The sequence below is a fragment of the Cynara cardunculus genome, assembly GCF_001531365.2.
Source record: "Cynara cardunculus var. scolymus isolate 2C chromosome LG 15, CcrdV1, whole genome shotgun sequence".
In the NCBI taxonomy this organism is placed as follows: Eukaryota; Viridiplantae; Streptophyta; class Magnoliopsida; order Asterales; family Asteraceae; genus Cynara; species Cynara cardunculus.
This window is the reverse complement of record NC_037542.1, coordinates 14,280,783-14,305,574: the sequence shown is the minus strand read 5'-3', so window position 1 is coordinate 14,305,574 and position 24,792 is coordinate 14,280,783. Positions and strand designations below refer to the sequence as shown.

Sequence of the window (24,792 nt, the reverse complement as noted above, 5' to 3'; positions counted from 1 at the left end):
TAAACCAAATACATATGAAACAAACATATTATAAAATAAATATATATTAATCAATACATCAAATTACATACCCACATAAAAAAAGTTAACGAAAATTAATTAAAATAGTCATTTTTACCAATTGCTTTCATGTCTTAGCCACTTCTTTACAAGGTATACAAAAATAGCCCTAGGTCTGCAATTTTAATTTTTTGTTTGTAGAGCTGTATGATAAATGTAATATTTTTTGTGGACCTAGGTTGAAAAATATAAGAATATTTACATATAAGGGTAGAAAGTATAAAAATAATTGAACTTTTAGCTGGGTCTACAATTACAGACATGGATTTTGCAAACTTATAGTTATTTTGGTAAACTTGGAGAGAAAATAACTAAGAGGTGAAACCAATCTTAAAATAATTATTTTAATAAAATTTTCAAAAATCATATCAAACAATATTTAATAATAATAATTTTCACGATATAAAATTTGCGAAGCATAACATTATACACATAAAATTAGTCAAATACGAGCGGTATTACTATTGTGTTCCTTTATTGACTCTTCTTGTGAGTGCAATACTCAAGAGTAAAATTCACATGTGAATTGTGGTCCAGAAAATTCCAATTCAAAATAAAATATATATATATATTAAATTAGATAATATTCAACCCCTTTTAATGTATTTTTCAGCCATAGACACGATATATTTAAGAAAACCTAATATTTTAATTTTATATTATGATAAATAAATTATGTATATTTTATATAATTATGTTGTGGTACAAGTTTTACCAAATTTGACTTGTGGGTGTGAGGTGTCAGTTGGGTGGTAGAGATCATCGACTTCGTCAAGTAACTGCTCCTCTTCCCGCTAAAAGGGATGCCCAATTTTGTCAACATATTTAATTAATTAAATAATTTAAAACCCCCCACCAAATTCAACTATAAATTGGCAGGTGTGTTGGTTGAACATTCTGAGTATTGGTTGCATTACATCTTTCAAGCAACAACAACACAGCCTTTTTCCATCCATCTCTCACCGGTAAGTTTTAAATTTCATCGATCATCATTCGATTCTACGCCAATTTATGATCTGGGCTTTTCTTAACTCAATCCAAATCTTCAAAAAGTTTGAATCTTTCCAGTAATATGATGTGGGTGATGTTGATCTGAGTTGAGATCTATTGTGTTTCTTTTGGGGGGAAGAACAGGGTTTTAGAGGAACGAAAATGGCTCGCAAGAAGATCCGAGAGTATGATTCAAAGAGGTTGGTTAAGGAGCACTTTAAGAGGATATCTGGTTCTGAATTGCCCATCAAATCTGCACAGGTAAACAGTAATTTCTTTATTTTTTAATTTTTAGATCTTTTGTGCCCTAATTCTTACAGTTACAATGTCGAATTACCTTACCCACATAGCCTTTTAAGATTGATTTAATAGTTATGGCTGCCCGTTTAAAACCTACACAAAAGACAGCTTTTAAAGAGTAGATCAGTTGTTCAAGCTAGTGAAAAGTGTGAGAAATGGGTAAAAACAGATATGGTAAACATTGAAAATGTGATGAGTAAACTTCAATGGAGGGTTTAAGGTTAAGAAATGGTGGATGCCATAGATTTACTCTCTGTTTATTAGTATAATTCAATTCTTCATCAATCGGTATCTTTTTGGTAAATTAGGTTACAGAGTCAACCGATTTCAATGAGCTTGCAGAGAAGGAACCATGGCTCTCTTCGTCCAAGCTGGTTGTGAAACCAGACATGTTGTTCGGAAAGCGTGGCAAGAGTGGACTTGTTGCCTTAAATCTTGATTTGGCTCAAGTTGCTGAATTCGTAAAGGAGCGTCTTGGCAAAGAGGTAATTACGACAGCATTTCATTCTATTATAACTTTGTTGGACTCGAGCTGTATACATCACACTCCCTGTTTGGCAAAAGAGTTCATGTTTGATTCCGAGAGGCAAATGAACTACTTCTCAACTTCAATATAGATATGAAACATTTTTGTGGCGTTCTTCTGATAAGCAATGACATTCCCAAACTTGTCAGGAGGTCATGGATTTAAAAAAGTCTGTCAGAAGGTCATTTAACCAAACCCAAAGGGAAACCACTTTTTAAGTCCTAGAATTCACTTTAGTTACTCTCTGAGGAGTGGATCTTAAAGCAAGAGGGTTGTTTAAGTGAGAGTCTGAGTAGGATGACATCTGTGTCGGAATCCATAGATACTTTATCTGTTTCACGGTTTCTATATACTCCTTATTTAACATATTAGAATGTGCTTACTAAGAAAACTTCTATTGACTTGTTAGATTGTGATGGGAGGATGCAAAGGACCCATAACCACATTCATTGTCGAACCATTTGTTCCACATCACGAAGAGTTCTATATCAACATTGTTTCTGAACGGTTAGGATGTAGCATTAGCTTTTCAGAATGTGGAGGAATCGAAATTGAAGAGAATTGGGACCAGGTACATGGGTGTATTTGCATTATATACTTCTTCCTTCATCGCCAATTAGTCTTTACAAAAACAGCCGCTCTACTCTTTGAGGGTAAAGGTCGGGCCTGCGTACATCCCACCCCCGGACCCCACCTGTCAGTGGGATATACTGGGGTCGTTTGGTTTTGATTGGTACTTGTTCCTTCATTGCCCTTTGTTTTTACATCTGGAGTTGTAAGTATCACAATTTTTTGGGATGTACAGGTGAAGACAATCTTTCTACCCACAGGGGTGTCATTGAATCAAGAGATATGTGCTCCACTTGTTGCCACCCTCCCACTGGAGGTGAGATTATTATGTTTTGTGTCTGATTGTTCAGATTTTGTTTGATCATCTGCAAGAATTGTATATGTAATTAGTTATGCATTTTGAATCTCTAATGATTATTTCTTCCATGATGCAGTTTAAATCTGTAATAGAGGAGTTCATCCAACATGTATACTCCCTATTCATAGGTGAATATCATATTTGCTTTTGAAATCTCTATTCTCGTTGCTACCTATGTGAACATTTCGTAAATCTAGCAAGACCCACCTCTGATCTTCGTGTTTTCTTGTATTTAGATCTCTACTTCACTTTCCTAGAAATGAATCCATTCACCCTGGTAGATGGAAAGCCTTACCCTCTTGATATGAGAGGCGAGCTTGACGACACTGCTACTTTCAAGAACTTCAAAAAGTACCAACTCCTTTCTTTCTTCTTGATTTCCATAGCTGTCATCTTCTTTCGGTTCTTCCTTAATATAACAGAAGTTGATAGAATCACAACCATTTCGGCACATGGAAGCTTCGTATTGTTATCTAACATCACATCTAATTTCCCAGGTGGGGCAGTATCGAGTTCCCGATGCCTTTTGGAAGAGTTATGAGTGCTACTGAAAGCTTTATTCATGGACTTGATGAGAAGGTATGTCATACTTGCAAAAATCCCCGAAAGAACACTATATTTTGGAAGTTTTTACCCGGAACTTTTTGAAGTTATATGTTTTGAAATTTGATTTGATCTTATTGTTCTGTTTCTTGTTTCTTGTTTCTTGCAGACCAGTGCATCTTTGAAGTTCACGGTTCTTAATCCAAAAGGACGAATTTGGACCATGGTTGCTGGTGGTGGTGCAAGTGTTATCTATGCTGATACTGTTGGAGATCTTGGCTATGCTTCCGAGCTTGGAAACTATGCAGAATATAGCGGTGCACCCAACGAAGAGGAAGTTCTGCAATATGCTCGAGTTGTCATTGATGTAAGTGACTTGAAAATAACATGAAGATAACAGAGATGGGTCCAGAAAAACTATCCGAAAAAGAAAAGTAGCATCTTTATGCTTCTCCATTTAATTGAAAACAAAAGAAAGAAAGGTTAACGTTAAGGGTCCGCCCAACCGGCAAACAAATGCCAAGCCTTGGGGATCCTCCCTATAGGTCGTCGGTTCAAGTCTCCTCGGGCCCAACTGCTATCTTAAGGTCCTCATGGGATTAGTAAAGGTCCGAGAGAGATGGGTTTTATTTCCTAGAACATACCAAAACAGAGAACGAGGCTCGTTTTTTAGCTTCAATGGCATCAAACATAAAAGTTCCGTTCTGAAATTTCAGTGTGCAACTGCTGATCCTGATGGTCAAAGGAGGGCGCTTGTAGTAGGAGGTGGAATCGCCAACTTCACTGATGTTGCAGCCACCTTCAATGGCATCATTCGTGCAATGAAGGAAAAGGTGACTCGTTTGCTCATTTCCAAGACTCAAATCCCACCTTAAACCGAAAGGGCAAAACTGACCTTTTGGTGTTGGTTTTTTTTATATAAATGATGTAGGAATCCAAATTGAAAGCTGCAAACATGCACATCTATGTGCGTAGAGGAGGTCCAAATTACCAAAGAGGACTTGCAAGAATGCGTGCACTTGGAGCCGAACTTGGCATCCCTATTGAGGTACAAAGGACTAAAGATGCACAAGCCCACTCTTTGGGTGTGAAAATAGGCCCGATCAGGCTTTTTCAAGCCTAGGCCTGGGTTTTTTAGGGCTGAGCTACGGGCTTTTTCTTACACTACACCTTATTGGCCTTCACAATGCACTTGTTTTGTTTACTTTTCAAGGGCGAGTTAGTAAATATATAAATTGTGTTTTAGGTATACGGGCCTGAGGCGACGATGACGGGAATATGCAAACAAGCAATCGAGTGCATCACGGTTGCGGCTTAAATTCGGTGGACCGTATCAGAATCTTTTAACTTTGTTTCATTATAATGTTGAGATTTTCAAGTTAAGCGCTAATAAAAGGGTTGTGATTCAACTATTATATGCGGGTTCAATTTACAACAATACTTGTATTCGCGATCTTGGATCCTTTAAAACATTCGAGTATGATGAATGAGTTCCCGGCATTTAGTTCCCACTCTTGCACAAGACGGGGTTGTTCTACTTATTTTTATTGTTTTCTAGTTAACGCTCTCGGCTCTTCGTTCCCCTTTCTTTTTTTAGCTTGTGTACTTGCACAAGTCGAAGGTATTTTATGGAACCATATCCTCTACTCTCCAAGATACATTTTATCCTCTTTAAATCCTACTTTGTTATGTTGATTTGGTATGAAATAAGTTGTTGGCATTTATAAGCGTCTTCCGCGTATTTTTAAAATTTTATAAGAAAAATAAACGGATAAATGAAGGCAACGTTTTCATACACACATCAAATTCAATAGTGTAGGGCTTGAATAATGTGAACCATTCGTTGTTCAAAGATTTTTATCACGTTGCAATTTCATTTATTTCTTCTTATCCAATAAAACTAATAATTATAAAAAATTTCGTAACATATTTTGTAATATCTTGTGGGGTACCATTTTTTCCATTTTCCATGGTCCCCCCGATGACAATTAAAAGCCACCTCATCTCCTCTATCCAAGAAAAAGAATCCTCTATATACAGATTTATAGATTAAGGGTTTTGAGATAGATATATGGATACCTGCAACGAACAACTACCCATCCATGGCGATGTACTGGAGGCCGTTCTCTCCCACTTGCCACTCATCCGCTTACTTCCGGCATCCCGAGTGTCAAAATCATGGAATGCCGCCGTGTCGTCAGCACTTCTCGTCTCCAACAACACCAAGCCATGGCTGATCATACACACTCAGAATTCCAGGCATCCGTACCCGACAACCACACACGCCTACGACCCGGCGTCAAACGTCTGGATCCAGATTCTTCACCCGCCCATCCATTACGTCTCCACACTCCGATCATCTCAATCCAATCTTCTCTACATGTTGTCGCAATCGAAGCTGTCGTTGTCTTTTGATCCACTCCACCTGACGTGGCACCACGCGGCGGGGCCGAAGGTCTCAAGGATAGATCCGGTTGTGGCCGTCGTTGGCGGACATGTGGTGGTTGCCGGCGGTGCATACGATTTTGAGGACGATCCTCTCGCTGTGGAGGTTTATGATCTCCGATCACAACGATGGACCAAATCGGATCCAATGCCTGAATCTTTCAACCAATCCGCCTCTTCATTGTGGCTCTCTGTTGCTTCCGGCGACTCTCATCTCTTCGTTATGGAGAAAAGCTCCGGTGTAACTCACTCGTTCAATCCAAATAACGATACGTGGTCTGGACCGTACGATATGCGTCCTGATGACCGCGTTTTTTACTCGGTGATCGGATTTTCCGACGACAAACTGGTTGTGATTGGGATGTTAGGTGATGCTGAGGATGTTGACGGTATTAAGCTGTGGGAAGTGAACTGTGAGTCATTCGAATTTGAAGAAATCGGGGAGATGCCGGCGAGTTTGGTTGAGAATTTGAAGAGCCAAAATTTGCAGATTTCCTCCATCGATGTGTCAATGGGGGGAAACATGGCGTATATATACATCTCTTCGCGACCTGAAGAGGTGATCGTTTGTGAGTTTATCGATGGCGGTGGATGTAGGTGGTGTAGCGTGGTGAATACGGTGGCGAATGGCTGGAGTGTAATGGATAAATTAGCTTTTACATGCTCGAAGGTGGGGATGGAGGAGCTGCAACGAGCAACGCGGTCGGAGAGTCGGAGGTTCGTGGTGAAACGGTGAGTCTAGTTTGACTGAGTTGACTCGCTGGGAAATCGTTTACGTGGGGTTTATCCGTCCAGGACTCCATCAAATATCTTTGGATTTACGTTACGAGATTGAGAAGTTAAAGTTGGGCTAAATCAATCATCAATAATCTTGGGCTTTGGCCCATCTTAGATTTGAGCAATTTGAAATAAAGAAACTTGTGGCCCATCTATTAACCTCTCATGACCATTCAGTTATCCATCCAATTAGTTTATTTTCAATTTGCTTAACATGGAATTTGTTTTGTGTTGGCTTTTGAATTTTTAACCTTGCTTGTGTTGGTTTTAACACATGAAAAATGATTTAATCGATTTGTTTCATTGTTGGAAAATTGGATTGAATCAACACATAAACCAAACTGCAATGGCAACAAAATGACCAAACAAACCGGACAAAAAAACGATATAGTCTGACTGTTTTAGGCGGTTTGAGCCTCTTACGAGCTCTAAACTTAAAAACATAACATTTATATCCAAAATGAAATTTCAATCAATACAACAATATTAAAAAAAAACAGTATACCGAATTATATAAAAGATTCATTTATGAAATTAAAAAAACATTGATCGAATTGGAGAAAAAGATAAAAACAAGTTCACTAACAATATTTGGAGTTTTGGACGAATATTTAGAAAGTCAAATGATGATTAGAATTTTGGATTTGATTTTTGACGGATTTCAAGTCAAAAATTTCACAATTTAAATAATGCCTTCAATTAAGAAATGAAAATTAAAAGCATAATGTCTTTGATGTACTTTTCTTAATTGATCCATAAAAGCTAAGGGGCTGTTTACCAAATTTTCTATTAAGTCCTGTATGGATAAATTTGTCTGTCTAGATAAATTTGTCTGTCTGGATAAATTTATGTTGTTGTTTACTTTTCTATCTGAAACAACAGTCTGAATAACAGAAATGACTAATTTACCCCTATCTGCCTTATTTCCAATTTCATTCCTTTTTGATCCTTATGTATAATATCTAAAACAATCAGACCAAAAATTTACGAATTTTGGATGGGCTATTTATCTTGTAAAGCTGAATCCACTATTGCTGTTCATAATCCATCCAAGAAATCTGATAAAATCCATGGAAATGAAGATTTGATCCACAAGAAAATTCAACACTTTGACTACAGCGATTTGGAAGCAGCCACCAATAATTTCTCCGACCAGAAACTCCTCGGTCGTGGTCGTCTCGTCGCCGTCAAAAAACCCTCACACCAAAACAACCACCATTCCGCCCTATCCGCCGTGCCGGAGAATGAAGTTGAAAACGAAATCGACATCCTTTCCAAACTCCATAGCCCTCGTCTCGTTAACTTTTCACAAACACCCCACATCAGAATCTGGCCGGAGAATGAAGTTGAAAACGAAATAGACATCCTTTCCAGTTAAATCCTCTCTTTGGATCGATGGAGAAGAGAGAGGTGCTGTTGGTGGATAAGGGTAGGGCAAGTCTTTTGGCCGGCTTAATCTGGACAAGGAAGGATTTTCATCTGGGCGAATAAGCCCATTTCTGAGCGAATAAGCCCGAGGTAAACAGCCTATTTTGTCTGTGCGAATAAGCCATTTTATCCACTAAGCTCATTAAGCCTCAAGTAAACAGGCCCTAAGCCTACAATATGAAAATAAATGTAATTAATACATGTCGGATTGGTCCAGACCGTTCAAACCCTAGACGAGCCCAGACCGAACTCTTTGACTATTTTTTGGACCAAACGCTCAAACCGTCAAAAGCAATTCGGTTTGGCTTGGTTCGACCAGTTTAAACGGTCCAACAGTTTTTTTAACACCCCTAATTTTCAAAATCTTTAATTAGGAAAATGTGGTTTCAAAACTTTTAATTTTGTAGAATGGACTTTAAAAAAATCTCATTAAGACTAACCAAAATGACTTGTTTTCGTTCACATTTTGGTGAACATGAAATCAGTCACCAAATACTTTGATAAATACAATTTAAAATAAATTTCGTTCTTTTTAGTGCAGTTTGCTTACGTTAATACAATAAAATCTTGTAGAATAATTCATATCAAATTGTTAGATTGATATATATTTATTTTAGATCATATTAATGCAAATGTTGGTTTTTGGTTTTATCTGATTTTACATCGTACACCTTTGTATTTTAGTAATTGACAAACCGATTTTTATACTGATATTGTATATTCAAATATTACGGAGTTGCAAAATCACGTGTGAATGTTCAGATGCGGAACACAAATGGACCGGATCAACAATAGTGGAGAGACCTAAAAGAATTTTATACTTAAAACCTTAATGAACTGAAGATTCTTCACTCTATCTATAAAAAAAAGCCCAGAGACCAAGACCCATAAGGGCCCCTATGGCCATCCGCCCATTTGAATGTTAGGAAAGAAATCACAATCAATTTTCTGAAGCTCAAGATAATCTTGGAAAACACGTCAAAAAAAATGATATATAATAAATCGTCATGTCAAAAAACTCTCGGGACATCACTTTCAGAGTTGATGTGAAGACACAAGTTCTAAATCCACGTTTAATACGAGTCGTTAATTACCAAACAAATTAAGTATATAAAAATTACGATGATTTTACGATAAAACTATAAATACGATAACTAAAATTTATACATTTATAATATGGTTTTCATTTTTTTTTTAAATTTGTTTGATAATTAACATATAATGAAATAATAATTAAAAAATACAACAATTAAGAATTCTACAATCCCCCATTTCTAACAACCAACATGTACCCATCCTCAATAGTTTGGCAAGCTGTAGTTTGTTGGGATGTGACCATCAATAATTTTTTATTTTATTTTTTCATATTATTTACCAAAAAAAACTTTAAATGATTTTAGAAATTATATTTCAGCATTTTGTAGAATTACGAGTTGCGTATTTTGCCATATAATTTGTATCTACAAGTATACAAATACTTAAAAAAAAAAAAAAAAAAAAAAAAAACTTGATCATAATCAAATCAAGTTTAAAACTAAAAATCAAAATTAGCCAGCCAGCCAGCCAGCCGATGAGCCGAAAAACAAGAAGATAAATTGATTCTCTAGTGGGCCCACACACCCAACAATTATTGTAATAGCCCATGATTGTGGGCCTTGTGAGGTGATAATCGACCACTTTTGACTGCTAAATACACGTAATCTTAAATTTTTATGGTTTTATAGCTTCTAAACTTTTACAACAATGTTTATTGATAATATATTTATATATTTTTTGAATTATTTATATGTCAAATATACATATATATATATACACACACAGACATGGATGATCAAATACAAACCACTCATATTTGTACACCTTTTGGTATATATTGCCCTCCTAACTATAGATCAGATCCAGCAGACGAGAATGAAAATTCCGCACTGCTGCTTGGACCAACCTATGACCGATGGTTATGAAATTGTTTCATATAATATTTATGAAATTTTAAAGAAATTGTTTCATGTATTTCGCTAAAATTAATATAATGAAGATGATAAAATCCATTATTAACACCCTGCATAATAAAAATGATTAATCAACCTCTCATAATTACAAAAAAAAAAAAATTATTATTGAATGAATGAGGTTTGTACGGTTTGTGTAAATAACGTGGTTTACAAAGTAAACCTTCTCTCTATATATATATATATATATATATATATATATGTTCATTTAAAAAGTGGTAAGTATTTGAATAATTGAGAACTGATCCTAGTCATTAATCTAGTCAAAATTTAGATTGCAAAGCATCGGATAATTTTCTCAAATGACATACCAAAGATAGAGAGATAGTCAGGTAGTTTCGTAACTTTTACAAATAGGCGGCAAAACAAGTACATACGTGAACCCGTGTGATTTACATATGAATTACGAGTTCACATATACACTTGTTTGTCTCCTATTGATAAAAGTTACGAAACTATTTCTATATCTTTTATTTGACCAATCAAAATCGCAAATCTTAATTAGTCAAAGACGCAATATTTGACTAGTTAAAACCGTAATTATTAATCAATCTTGATCATGTAAAAAATTATGCTTATTTTTTTACTTTTCAAATAAATAAAATAAAAATAATGATTTTATAAATTTTAAAATACTTCCATTTCTTTACTTGCTATTAAATTAATAAAATAAAATAATGATTTTATAAATTTTTTTATTTTTATTTAGGCGGGGGACAAGTTTCAAAGAAGAGCATCAGAAGACACATGACCCTCCACTTTACCATAATTTGACTTTTTGTTCAAAATAACATCACTTAAGGTTTCCTACTTTTCCCCCATATTTCCAACTTTACCCCTAGCAAGATATAATCCCATACCTCCTGCCACTCATTATTTGCCACGTGTCAGGCATCAAATTATAGCCCTTGGTGTACATTTCAGTTGGGCCCCTTGAGGGTTTTTGTTTGCTAATTCATTCCTATTAGAGCTTATTAAAAATCGGCCTTGGGTGGAATTGGGTTAGATCCAAATCGCGTTTCCGGTTTCAAAATGGTTATCTATAACTGGTTTTTGGTCTCGACCAAAAATCAGAAACCTGATTAAGGTTATTCATAACTGGTTCTAGTGTAATCGGTGTTGGTCCCGACCAAAAATTCAAGGCAGAGTTAAGGTTATTCATAACCTGTTATGAGAACAAGTCCTAGGTCGGGTCCAAACTGGTTCCAGTTTTTTTTTTTTTTTTTTTTTTTTTTTACAAAACTTAATTTTGAACGTAAAAGAACAGTGTTTGGAAAAAAAATTAACAATATATTGAAATACACTTTAAAATTTCTAATTGGATCATTAAAATACACTTTAAATCTTTTTTAATCTTTTTTACACAAAAATGTTATAGTTGTTTTTATTATTATGATTTTTGAGATTTAGCATTTGAACACTTACAAAATCTTTGAAAAACGTTAAAAATAATTAAAAAAAAACTTGAATTTTTTAAATACTTAATACATAATTTATAAAAATTATTTTAAAAACAAATGGGCCTATGTATAACTGGTCCCAGCTTTAGCTTGGTCGGGCCTTGTTTTTGGATGAAAACCGTAACCGGTTAAGGACCGTCGGGCCATAACCGGTTCCTACTGGGCCGAACTCATTTGGTCATCTGTAATTCCGCCATCGATATTCTTTCTGGTACTTGCCCACAACCAAATGATTAAATTTTGAATTTGGTACTTGACTATGTTATTTTTAAGAAAATAATCTATAATCTTTATTTTACTGTAAATATACCGAAAAAGGGTTCATGTGGTCGTACTGGTTCACATAAGAGTACACGTAAAATACCAAGTGGAGTTATTCATACTCAAGAAAGTTTCAGTAATACCATTGTGACTGTTACAGATGTACGTGGGTGAGTGGTTTCTTGATCCTCTGCCGGTACTTGTGGCTTTCGAGGTACAAGAAGAGGGACACCATTTGCTACTATCTTCTTCTGTTACATACAGTTAAATGAGAAGTATTCTGTTGAGACACTTCAAAGTTCAGACGCCACATAATGATTAAATTTTTTTTAAGTGTTCTGCATTTCCATTAGAAAATGTTCTGGATATGTAATGCATCACGCTATAAGGTAATATGGTTGATTGATTTGTATTCAGTTGAACGATGCTTTACATCCATGCCACTTTCTGCTCATCATACAATTGTTGGAACGATATTCTGTTCTACATCACCATCTTCGTCGTCAAACCGTAGCAAATATATTCATTGTAAACTCAATTATGGCCATAGGGACCAATTTGCATTTGATCAGTTTTCATACCATGTCTCTTTACGTTAGTTGCATCTGATTTTCTAGAGCCGTGATGGCTACCAAATAATAAAGGATACTAACCAAATATATTAACAAACTATAACCAATCACACCAGAAAAGTCTCGCGACATCTTCATTCCCTAACTGAGTACATTGCATATTCTCCTTAGCTTTACTACTTTGAGCCTTAACTTCATATGCATAATACAAATTAGCATTCGTTATTTGAGTTCATGGTTTTCGTTTTGGTGGTGCATGTGTAAGAAAACACCGTTTTTTAAATTAAAGTGTACACATCACCATTTGATTATTTTTTTTATTGACAAATTGAACGTAACATGTTTATGGACTAGTATTTTCAATGAGTTATACAACAAATGTTAACATAATTGTATATTTATATTTAGGTGAATCAAAAAAACCGATCATAATACATTGTAAGACGTTGTTGTATTGGAAATATGCCACAAAAATGAAGAAAAAAAAAACCCAACGTTTTCTTAGGAAGCATACCATTCCGAGACCTCAAATAATTATTTTTCAAGAAGCATGTCACAAAGAATTCTTAACGTATAATCAAATCCGTTTGAAATATTGAGATGAATAACTGGAAAGTTGGATTAACTTTCATAAAATGGGGAAAGTCTAGTTTTTAAAAAGAATGTCATCTGACTAAGTCTGGAAAAGTCAACATATGATCTTCGGAGAGATAGAAAATGTCTAAACAGTTTTATAAAAAGTTTTTCAAAACATCCTATTCATACTATTCCAGACATCCGCTAGGTATCAATTCAGTCGTTCACCATTTAAGAAAAATCAGATCTTGTTGTCTAAATCACTACACTTTTTGAACGGACAGATGTTTGAAAAATACAATGTAAAGGTCTTTAATTTCTCGGATTGTCTTTTTCCTTATAGACTATCAAGTTGATGTTTTGACAATTATTTCGATAACACTTGCATGACTAGCCACTTGTTCTCGTGAAATTAAGATATATTATCATATTTTGAAATAAATATTCAAACACAAGACTCGTCCAATTAAAGATCCAAATCATAAATGAACAACCGAACATAAATGAGATCTCAATTACTGAACCGATATAATGTGGGAGGTTAATCTGTCACAACTGAACATAATGACCACAATATGTACAGATATTAACAGATTGACCCGAGTACATAGATGTCCTTTATCAAACGTACCATACATGTGTATCTTTATGGTGTCACACTTCATAGCATTGATGTTCGGGTACATAAGCCCTCATAGGTACCAGAGTTTTTTCATGCATAACATCATAACAATATATCTAAATACCAGATAATGTATATGAATATGTATTTAACTTCAAAGTAACATGAAACTCAAATCTAATTTGTGTAGCTTTAATTGAGTATGTGTGAGTGATACCTTCATTCTCCCGACGAACACTTGAAACAACATTGCAACTTCTATGCTTCCTTGATGCTAAAAGTCCAACTTTTGATCTCATTTTCTTCTCCAACTTTTGGCAAATGACTTCAGAATGAAATGGTATTTAATTCAGTAATGTCCCATGAACAATCAAGCACTAGCCGTGATCTCAACCACATGCCCCAATGATGATTATGATCACATTCTAACACTTTTAGAATGTACCAACATGCCATTTTGGTCACATAACTCACCAACTAGCCGTTGGAGTTCTTTCACTAAATGATACATTTGGTCCCTCTACTTTGAGATACAAATATTTTGGGGGTCATAACCCTCTCTTTATAAGAATTATGTCTTGTGAATTCACACTGCATTGACACAGCTAAAGGCATTTCGTCTTATTTCTATTGCAGACTCCCAAGCAGTACATTTTTGGAACCTTGAATGAACCAGTACTAGATGCACATTCTTATTTCTCAATCTTTTCATATGTTTGTCTATAATTTAAATTGCTTTCGTTTATATAGTTTAACCGCTCATTTATTGGCATATCTTTAAATGATACTACAATGGTTACGTCTATAAAAGCTTCCTCAAGTTTGACATTTGAAATGTGTCGTGAATTCCTTATAATTCTATTGACAACTTCAGTCAATACACTACTTTACCGATCTTGACCACATATGATCTCAAACAACCCAAAGTATATTAGACTTACATATCCATTTATCAGTCTGTTTATCAGCTAATAACTAGTTTTTCAGTCAACAATTAACTTTTTATTTATCTTATCAGACATAGCCCTAAACACTTATTATCTTTTACATGGAAAAACAACCAAACTTTGCATGGTTTTTTAATTTTCACACTCAAGTATGAAAATCACCAAAAATAACTTTGGACTTTGAAAATACTTCTATCCATATAATATGACCAAATCAGTTGCGTTTTTTCCTCCTGGTTATATATTAAAAATAACAATTAACCTGTTTCATGCATCTTTATAATGATTTTTTTATTTCAAGTTAAGTATTTTCTTAATAATTTTCACACTCTATCTTGCTTTGCTTGCATATACAAAGTCCACACACAAATAAAGAGCCTCTTAAGGCCCGTTTTATTTAAATGTTTATCTCATAAGTGCTTATTGGTAAGATTCAACACTCTAACTGAGTTTTATATGTAAAATTGCAGTCTATCAAAACACTATCATCCGATAAAGTAAATGACCCAATTATCAATTACCGAATTAAGCGTTCAGTAACAGTCTTTTAGATATCTTTTAAAAGTGGAAAAGTTAAATGCGAATTACGACTTTTAAATGTCGTTTACTAATACATCATTGGCAACTTTATTGAAAATGTGATCTACTTTTATAAAAAGCATTAAATAATAAATAAATATTAGATTATAATTAATTAATAAAAAAAAGAAAATAAAAAGGTGGAGAATATTCAAGGGACAAAAATACCTTTGGTGTTTGGGAGTCGTAAGCAAACCCTAGAGATAATGTTAATATATGTAAAAAATACTTTAATGCATCGACAAATTGACAACAGAATGTTTTGTCATTTAACACCTCGTTTTCTTCCACATATGCCCCATTTTACACCACCTTTTTCATTTTACTTTTTATTTATTTTTAAAACCCATAAATATTTATTAAATATGTTAGAGCATTGCAAGAGATTTTTTTATTAAAAATATCTAAAATTGTTTTTTTTTTTTAAAAAGAAAATAACATTCAACCTCACCAAAATCCTTTATTTTATAGATTATAACTAGGCATGGCAACGGGGTGGATGGGATGAGTTTTATAATCCTCGTCCTCGGTCCCGGTCTCCAGCGGGTACGGGGATTATTAGTGGCGGATCCAGGATTTTGGTCTAGTGGGGGCACCTTTAAGGTAGCTTAAACGTCCACCAAGTCGTCCGATGTGTTTTAAGCCTAATTCCACCATTCCAAGAGATTTTTGAAGTTTTTTTGGATTATTTTGAGGGATTTTTAAGGTTTTCTTATCGATTTCGAGGAACTTTTCAGTTTTTTGGTTGATTTCAAGATAATTTCTTTAGTTGGTGGGGGCCTTAACAAGAAATTACGGAAGAGAACCATGGTAGAAAGTAAAAAAGACAATTTTTAACCTTAAAAAATTCATTTTTTTATTTTTTAATGGGGGCCCTTCCCCCCACCTTTTACATGGTGAATCCGCCCCTGGGGAGTATCATCCCGTCTCCGATCAAATCTCTAGCAAATCTCAGTCAATCCCCGGTTCAAAAGTTATTTATATTTCATGATAATCATTTTTGAAGAATTATTTAAATTCAAAGAATTTGACATTTTCTCAGCTGCTTTTTCCATTTTGAGATAAAGTTGTGATGAAGCTATTAGAACAAGAATTTACCCAAAATATTTATTTTATTATTTTTGAAGAATCTGTTAAAGATACTGATTATAAAGGTTTTACTCTTTTATTATCTTTAATTTTTTATAGTAACAATTACATGTCTCAGAAAATAAAATGATTCAAAAGTTATATAAAGTAAAACAATTTTTTTGAATATTTTTTAATATATAATAATTTAATTTTCTTTAAGCATAACAATTTTTTTATTAACCTGAATATTCAACCCGTTATGCGAGCCAACTAATCACAGGACGACCACTTGCTTTGTAGATAGTTCAGAGTCACTGCATTTGAACCTCCGTGATCACAATGAGACTTTTATTTCTTCTTTGATTTAAATCTGAGATCTCCTGGTATTTTTGATCTTTAAAACCAAACTCAAATCAATCAAACATCATTCTTGTAGTTCAGTAGTTTTTTAATGTATATAGCAAAAATTATCTAAAATGTTATTTATGGATTCAAAATATTTGAAGGCAAAACACAATTTAAAATGGGGGAGCCTAAAAGCATAAGGTTTATATCATAATTCGAAAACTCTTTTTAGGGTAAAAAGAGAACTTTTGTAGAGAAAGGCAAACACCAACAAAGACCAAGACAAGCCAGGCACGTGATCTGCCAACATTTTACCTGCAAAAAAGCTTTTCTTTTTAAACCTTGCTTTTTTGGACATTTCATTGCGCTCTCTCTCTCTCTATCTCTCTCTCACACACTCACCCATCAGTCCAATCACTGAATAAAAAGCAAATGTCTTTGTTTTCCCCCAAAAAAATCCAAACAATTATTTGATTCTTTTCATGAAATTATTAGAAAAACAATTAATTTATTTAAATTCCCTTGGTATTCTGAATCCCCAATCTGAATTGTGATGTGTTCTTGCTTGCCTGCTCTCTTCAGCTCCATTTCTAGATGTTTGTTGCATTTTGAAAGGCTAACTGTTAAAGAATCAAGAAGAGCATACGACCAGATCTCTTTCTCTTTCGTTTGAGAAAAAAGTTTGAATCTTTGATACAGTGACAGCGAATTTGTCATCTGGGTTTTTCGAGTTGGAGAATTTTATGACGTGGGTGAAGAGCATTTCTGTGAATTTGTTCCTTTTCGAACAAGATTAAAGCTGAGGTTTGAAAGCAAATGGTGGGGTTTGGCTTGATAGGGTTCTGATTCTGTTCTATAATCTCTGGAACATACTTTTTTCTTCTTATGTTGGGTGTTTTCTTTTGGGATTTGGAGAAGACGATATATAAATACGGTGAAATAAAATCATTGCCAAATGGCTTATGTTCGTGTTTGTTGATGCTTCTGTACAAAATTTAAAGATTCTTGAAGCATGGAGAAGAGATTATGGGTGTTTGAGACGTTGGGATTAGGGGTTTTGTGTCTTTTAACATGGCTGAATGTTTCCTATGCAACTCTTTCTCCTTCTGGTGTCAATTATGAAGGTTAGTTTTCATTCTATTTTGTTTTGCCAAATTTGGGCATTCCATCTATAATCTATTTTCGCAGTTGTTGATTCTTGTTCATTCTTACTCCACACTTTTCTTGTTCAATTTAGGCAAACTTCAGTCTGGTTGGTCATTAATGATGTCTGTTCTTGCTTATAATTCCTTTTTAATTTTGTTTTAATTGGATAAATACCATCACTGGTCTCTAATCTTGATTTTTACATGTAGCTATTTGCCTATGAATTTGTTAAGCAAGTCAAGAAAGGAGATTAAAAAAACTAACATGTATTTGGGGAAAATGAACCATAAACAACAAAACCCTTTAATTTCTTTTAAATCTTCATTAATTGATGCAGTTGTAGCTTTAATGGCTATAAAAGATGATTTGAAGGACCCAAGAAATGTTATGGACAATTGGGATTTATCTTCTGTAGATCCTTGTAGTTGGAGGATGGTTACTTGCACCCTTGATCGCTCTGTTTCTGCTCTGTAAGTTTCTTTGAATCCTTTTTCTTGAATCTTGTATTTGATTCTTGAAAACATTTTGCCAAAAACTGTCCACAATTAGTCTTTAAATGCTCGAATCTTTATGGGTTTTGTTTCTATAATCAGAGGGCTGCCGAGTCAAAACTTGTCCGGGACTTTATCATCTGCGATTGGAAATCTTAGTAACTTGCAATCTGTGTAAGTTCTTGATTGATCTTGTTCTTCGTCAAATGTGACACCACAGTTCTAAGAATTGATGATTCGATTCAATTTTGTAGCACGCTACAGAATAATGCAATCTTTGGGCCGATCACCGCTGCAATTGGGAAGCTGCAGAAGCTTCAAACTCTTGATCTTTCAGGAAACATATTCAGCGGTCAGCTTCCTAGTTCTTTAGGGGATCTCAAGAACCTTAACTTTTTGTAAGTTTGAATCTTCATTTACATATACATATTGCAAATACAGTACGATTGAATGTATTATGAAACAATTTACTCATTTTGAGTTGATTTTTTTGAGCAAGACAGGCGTCTGAACAACAACAGTCTTACCGGCACAGTTCCTGAATCGTTATCTGAAGTTGGAGGCCTCACTCTTGTGTATGTCACTGCTTTATTTCCATGGCTCCATCTCAAGTTTAGATATGGATTTATGGAGATTAATGTTAAATTATCGTATGTTTTACTTGCTTATTTAGGGATGTGTCGTATAACAATCTCAGTGGTCCATTGCCAAAACTATCAGCAAGAACATTTAGGTGCATTTTTCTTCACTGTTATACCGTAATATTATTGCCATCATCTTGTTTTTATCTAACGTTTTCTTTGGTTTTGACTTCAGAATCATAGGCAACCCTTTACTTTGTGACCAGAATTCTGCAAATAATTGTTCAAATATTTATCCCGAGCCTCTCTCTTTCGCTCCAGATGGTTTCACAGGTGAATGCATCACATAATTCCCTTCATTCGTATCTATGTTATATACCACACATTGGCAATTACGATGACGTTTTTTCTATAATATCTTGATGTCGATAAATGACCTTATTACCTAGTCATTTGAATAAATGGCCTTTAATGAGTTTTTAGAGTTAGGAGCATGACCTTCTAAAAGACCTTCATCTGACCTGCCCCTAGTTCATATCAGCCCGCCCCTGTAAAAACTTTGAAATATCTCTGGAGGGTTAGAATCTTGAATTCAGTTTTTAAGGTCATTCAGCTAAATAGCCTGATTTTCTCATTTCCTGCTATTATTGTTGTATATGTGTGATTGTCTATTTTAACAGTTTTATTTCCAGACCAACCATCGTCGACTGACAAAACTCACCATTTGGCTGTGGCTCTTGGGACAAGTTTCGGTGCTGCTTTCTTAGTAATCCTAGTGGTCGCGATGCTCATATGGTGGCGATACAGGAAAAATCAACAGATATTCTTTGATGTCAATGGTTAGTCATCATGATGTCATCTACTTTCATCTTATTTTTTGATTTCCATCGGTAAATAAGCGTACTCTGCACATGCTAACTGGGCATAAGCCGGCAAGCTGGGATGCCGAGTCGGCTAAGCTTGGGCTTTGCTCACCTCAAATACACCCATAGGAGCTGCGGAATATTATTGACTTTTGTTATATGTAGCAGATCAATATGAACCCGAGGTATGTTTGGGCCATTTGAAGAGGTATACATTTAAGGAACTTCGGGCTGCCACCGACCATTTCAACGCGAAGAATATTTTAGGGAAGGGTGGATACGGAATTGTTTACAAAGGGGCATTGAACGATGGTACCACGGTGGCTGTTAAAAGATTGAAGGACAGTAATACCTTCGGGGGTGAAATTCAATTTCAAACCGAAGTCGAAACAATAAGCTTGGCCGTTCATCGTAATCTTCTACGCCTTTGGGGGTTCTGCTCGACTGAAAACGAACGCCTTCTTGTCTATCCGTTTATGATGAATGGAAGTGTGGCATCTAGATTAAAAGGTTTGCTACCTTTGTTTTTCTTTTTCTTTTTTCCATTTTTCCCGGGTCGATTTCAGAACCATGAGAACCAGCATTTACACACACACATGTTGATGCATATACACTGTCAAAATATGTATCGGTCGGTTAGTAAATTCATCAATGTATATGTATTATATATTTTAATGGTTCTCATTTGGCCAATGTATATGTATTAACTTCAAAATCTTGTTATTTGCCGCTTTGATAAAGAAATTAATTTGCGTATTTGAATATGTTGATAGCAGAGCAGATCCAGGGGAAGCCGGTCTTGGACTGGTTGCGGAGAAAGAGTATAGCTCTAGGAACGGCGAGGGGTTTGCTCTATTTACACGAGCAGTGTGACCCGAAAATCATTCATCGTGACGTTAAAGCAGCCAACATTCTTTTGGACGAAGATTTTGAGGCTGTGGTTGGTGATTTTGGGCTGGCAAAGTTGTTAGACCACCGTGATTCTCATGTCACGACTGCTGTCCGTGGCACCGTGGGTCACATTGCCCCCGAGTATCTGTCAACCGGCCAATCATCGGAAAAGACGGATGTCTTCGGTTTCGGGATCCTGCTTCTTGAACTAATTACTGGACAGAAAGCTCTGGACTTTGGAAGGGCTGCCAACCAGAAAGGCGTAATGCTAGATTGGGTACTCTCTCCTTCTCACATAATGGGAATTTGAACCTAAAACCATAAGTTATAACCACTTAATGGTATAATAATCTTCACAGAAAAACAACCAGTCTACTATTGGAACCAAGATCTATAACTCTAGGGACTTGGCACTCTGGGGCATTCTTTACTCTGTCTAGCCCCCTGATGACACTCTAGGTTAATTTGTGCCCATCTAGCCTTCGTGGGGCATGTTGGAGTCTCATATCGGCTAGAGGTTTTACATATTCTCACATGGTATCAGAGCCAAAGTCTAAACACTCTAGGGACTCGACACCCTAGGCCCTCTCGACACTATCTGTTCCTATCTGGCCTGTGTTGAAGGGGTGTTGAAGGGGGCATGTTAGAGTCTCACATTGGCTAGACTCGGACCAGATTTTCCTCTATATATTGGAACCCGGTCTTCTGTCTTCAAGGGTTTTTTAGACAGTAATCTGGAGGTTCTACATATTCTCAGTCTTTATTGACGTCTGGGATAACTAATGTGGGTTCATTTTGCAGGTAAAGAAGCTCCATCAAGAAGGGAAACTAAACCTAATGGTGGATAAAGCTCTGAAACACGATTTTGATCGAGTGGAGTTGCAAGAAATGGTTCAAGTTGCACTTTTGTGTACTCAATTCAACCCGAGTTACCGGCCAAAGATGTCGGAAGTATTGAGAATGTTGGAAGGAGAAGGACTGGTCGAAAGATGGGAAGCATCGCAAAGCGTTGAAACCCCACGATTTCGGGGTTTGGAAGGTATCCCGCAGAGATATTCGGATTACATCGAAGAATCTTCCCTTGTAGGCGAAGCAATGGAGCTTTCAGGTCCGAGATGACATGAACTCAGTGTCATATATATATGTATCGTTTTTGTGTGGTTGTGTTGTGGATATATTTGTTGATCAAATGCATGTGTAGAAAAGGGAAAAGAAAGCTAGTGTTTGTTTTTGTTGGAATCAAGTTTGTGAAATGGGGCAATGGTAAATGTATATCTTTTTCCGTTAGTTTTTGTATGCATAATGCATTTGACAATTTATACTAACGAATTAACTGTCTTTATATTAGACATTGTAGCTAGAGACGGACAAGCCGGTTGGTTCTTGAACCGGTCCTGGTTATACCACGCAAAGCCCGAATCCTTGGTGCTATGCTATGTAATCGGTTCTTGTTTGGACCGGTCTAAGAAGAAGAAACCGTGTCTGTTGGACCCAACATTATGTTTTTATATCAATTATTTCTTCTGGTTTTTTGTTACATATTAATTTTTTTTTTTCCATACCATTATTATTGATAAACCAGAAGGATATTCGTTTAATACAGTGAAATACATCTCGATTTTAATGTTTTGTTTTATTTTGTCCAATGTCGATGTATGATATGGTTTATGTGGTTTTGAGAAACGATAATGTTTTTATTTTTGAATAAAATATAAATTTGACGATAATATAAAATTTTGAAAAAAACATATCGATACTATTATCAAATTAACTATTTAAAAGTTCTTGTTTTTCTGTGTAATTTTTTAATTCAATTTATTATTATAATTTAATTTAGGTCTAATAACGAAATAATTTATTTTTATTTAGTAATAATTAATATTTATCAATACTTATTTATAATTAACAGTAACAAATAATAGTTAATATTAATAAGGGTTATACATAAAAAATGACAAAAAACTTCTAATAAGCTACTCCAACTAACATTTCAATAAGATAGTTTATGTTCATCGAATCATGTACCTTTAAAATAAATTAGATTATGTTTACCAAACGATGCCTTAATGTTAGTAAATAAATTCCTAGTTTTAATATATCCAAATGCTAGATTTTATGCGTAAATTACCGATGTCGATTAGCCGATTTACTTATCCTACTTCATGAAATAAGTTACTTGTAGATAATTATATTCATCAAATGTGGTGTCTGATTGGTTTAAACTTGGCTCCAAATGTCAAAAGTAATAGTAGGTACTAGGTTCAAATCCAAGGAGGAAAAAAAAAATTCTTGTGGCCATGAAGGTTCAAATGCAGTCACTCCGGGCTATCTACAAAGCATGTGGTCACTCTGGGATTAGTCGGCTCGCATAGCATGTTAGATATTCAGGTTAATCAAAAAAAAATTATGAAAACCCCCGTAAAATTGTTTTGCAAAACAAATAAATCAAGGTATAATAAAAACAAAACATAAAATTACAACTGACGAAGGAAATTGAGATCAAATCACATAATTGAAAGCATTAGACTCTGGGCGTTGGCAAGGGAAGCTCAAACAAGTAGATTTATATCGATGAAACGAATAGAACACCGCCATTGATGCAAACACCATTTGTATACCAATTCTCATCCAATATTCGATAAACACGATGCTCACAAATTTTCTCATAAAAAGATTACACGGGTGCCTTAAAACACTTCTACGTTCGAAAATGTTTTGAATGATTAATTAAAATAACAACAGTATTTATCGATGTAAATTTGTATAACAAAGTACGATCTGGAACAGCCAGACTCCCCGTGACATATATTCCTAGCTCCATCCCTACTTAACATGGCGTCGAAGACGAGTCGTAAGTCACGACGATTGAACGACAAGCCTTTTAGAACATTGGTCAGCTTCCCAAAAAGTAAAGAAATTAAACCTTATAAAAAAATGAGACGTTACCTTATGTGTTAAATTATTTTTTACTCTATAGAAACAAATATGTATTTGGTAAGATTTGGAATCTTATTAACAAACCCTAATATTAAATTTGGCCTATGTCTACTGAACTACTCCACATCAATTTCAATTAATAAATTCATAACTTTTATAGTTAGTGGGGTATTAAAAGTTAATACAATTTTTTCACTTGAAGAAATAAGAATTTATGATACATCTTCTTGTATTAATAGACTAAATTAGGGTTGCTCAACCACAAGGGTGGTGTCTGATTGGTTTGAGCTTGGCTCCAAAGGTCAAAAGTANAGTAATATAATTTTTTATAAATATAATAATTAAACATTATGTTAAAACTCAATGATTATCTTAATTATATTTTAGATTTTCTATATTTAAAATGAGTACTTATCCTGTATTTGATTATGTTTATATATAGTTAGTTACATTAATTTAAAAATAGAGTTTTAATAAGTTGTACTTACGTAAAATTACTTGTAATCTTGAATTTTAAATTTCGACCTAAGTAGTTGTTTCATTCCTTGGTACCACATTCTAAGTTGCTTGTACTTCATGTATAAAAAATGATTTATAAAAGTTTTTATTAAATGATTTATAAATATGCTAAAACATAAAATACTCTGATGAGGTAATATTTTATTTATTTGATTATAAATATAAGAAAACCCTAACAATTTAAAACTCATACAAACTTAAATCTTGTGAGTATCAACTTAATAAGCATATGGAATTGTTTGAATTTTCAAAAAAAAATAAGAACGTAAAATCAATGGTTCTTATGATTAGTTTAAATTTAACCGATCTTATAATCGATCATGTAAAGATGGTCTAGTGGGTTCGGACCTGCCTTTTGATCCAATCCAATCTCCTTAAACTGGGCCTATTTGCCCATCATATTTGAATATGACATTCGTAGGTTAAGTCGTTAAGTAATTGTCTTTCTCCTCGACACAAGTTGTAACATCTTAAGTTTAAGGAAATAAAACGGCTCAACAATATACAAATCAATTAAAACTAGACAGGCGCATAGTCATCTGAAAACCCGATGATAAAATGAGTTATCTTGATAGATTTGAGTTCGAATTCGATTTCAATTGATGTTATCAAGAATCAAGCGATTTATCATTTTCTCGACATCTTGTAATCTAGTTTTGAAGTTGTAAGATTGATTCAGTTTAACTAGAATATTGAAAAGTTTGTGTCTTTCACTGGGTTGGTGGTAGAGATGGCCAAATGGGCCCGGCCCAGCCCGGGACCGCTGGAGGATCGGGACCGGGACCGACAAAGGACCGGCTCGGGACCGGTAAGGACTGGTTATGGGACCGAAAACCGGGACCGGTTGAGGTTTTTGGTAGTTTCGTGGGACCGGGACCGACCGTGACCGGGACCGGTTATGGGACCGACTATGGACCGGCCCGCC

The 24,792-nt window shown here is 34.8% G+C and overlaps 3 protein-coding genes across 7 annotated transcripts; all 3 read left to right on the top strand.

The window, feature by feature from the left end:
- The first annotated feature begins 965 nt into the window (after positions 1–965).
- On the top strand, positions 966–4,884 carry LOC112527441 (ATP-citrate synthase alpha chain protein 1-like). Of its 2 annotated transcripts, none has more exons than XM_025138107.1 (12): positions 966–1,025; positions 1,195–1,311; positions 1,659–1,835; positions 2,286–2,447; positions 2,682–2,762; positions 2,881–2,932; positions 3,041–3,155; positions 3,302–3,383; positions 3,517–3,714; positions 4,064–4,180; positions 4,279–4,395; positions 4,594–4,884. In XM_025138107.1, the coding sequence occupies exons 2-12, from the start codon at positions 1,213–1,215 to the stop codon at positions 4,663–4,665; spliced, it is 1,272 nt and encodes a 423-aa protein (XP_024993875.1). In that variant the 5' UTR covers positions 966–1,025; positions 1,195–1,212; the 3' UTR covers positions 4,666–4,884. The 2 variants fall into 2 exon arrangements, with proteins under 2 accessions (XP_024993875.1, XP_024993876.1); XM_025138108.1 differs by having other exon boundaries at positions 1,008–1,025; positions 1,190–1,311.
- A 534-nt stretch (positions 4,885–5,418) lies between these two features.
- LOC112528570 (F-box/kelch-repeat protein At1g23390-like) lies at positions 5,419–6,865 on the top strand. Its single transcript, XM_025139592.1, has one exon. The coding sequence runs from the start codon at positions 5,419–5,421 to the stop codon at positions 6,526–6,528; it is 1,110 nt and encodes a 369-aa protein (XP_024995360.1). The 3' UTR covers positions 6,529–6,865.
- A 10,125-nt stretch (positions 6,866–16,990) lies between these two features.
- Positions 16,991–21,698, top strand: LOC112527406 (protein NSP-INTERACTING KINASE 3-like). 4 transcript variants are annotated; one of them, XM_025138044.1, is made up of 11 exons: positions 16,991–17,563; positions 17,923–18,055; positions 18,179–18,250; positions 18,331–18,474; positions 18,580–18,651; positions 18,750–18,809; positions 18,893–18,990; positions 19,350–19,496; positions 19,689–20,030; positions 20,297–20,688; positions 21,213–21,698. In XM_025138044.1, the coding sequence occupies exons 1-11, from the start codon at positions 17,452–17,454 to the stop codon at positions 21,528–21,530; spliced, it is 1,890 nt and encodes a 629-aa protein (XP_024993812.1). In that variant the 5' UTR covers positions 16,991–17,451; the 3' UTR covers positions 21,531–21,698. The 4 variants fall into 4 exon arrangements, with proteins under 4 accessions (XP_024993812.1, XP_024993811.1, XP_024993810.1 ...); XM_025138043.1 differs by having other exon boundaries at positions 20,294–20,688; XM_025138042.1 differs by having other exon boundaries at positions 19,686–20,030.
- Positions 21,699–24,792: the final 3,094 nt, after the last annotated feature.

Excerpts from the sequence above, each read along its gene's own strand:
- LOC112527406 (XM_025138041.1), top strand. The coding sequence starts at position 17,452 with ATGGAGAAGAGATTATGGGTGTTTGAGACGTTGGGATTAGGGGTTTTG. Across the intron at positions 18,056-18,178 it reads GATCGCTCTGTTTCTGCTCT|AGGGCTGCCGAGTCAAAACT; the intron begins GTAAGTTTCTTT and ends TTCTATAATCAG. Across the intron at positions 20,689-21,212 it reads AAGGCGTAATGCTAGATTGG|GTAAAGAAGCTCCATCAAGA; the intron begins GTACTCTCTCCT and ends TTCATTTTGCAG.
- LOC112528570 (XM_025139592.1), top strand. The coding sequence starts at position 5,419 with ATGGATACCTGCAACGAACAACTACCCATCCATGGCGATGTACTGGAG.
- LOC112527441 (XM_025138107.1), top strand. The coding sequence starts at position 1,213 with ATGGCTCGCAAGAAGATCCGAGAGTATGATTCAAAGAGGTTGGTTAAG. Across the intron at positions 1,312-1,658 it reads TGCCCATCAAATCTGCACAG|GTTACAGAGTCAACCGATTT; the intron begins GTAAACAGTAAT and ends TTGGTAAATTAG. Across the intron at positions 3,384-3,516 it reads TTCATGGACTTGATGAGAAG|ACCAGTGCATCTTTGAAGTT; the intron begins GTATGTCATACT and ends TGTTTCTTGCAG.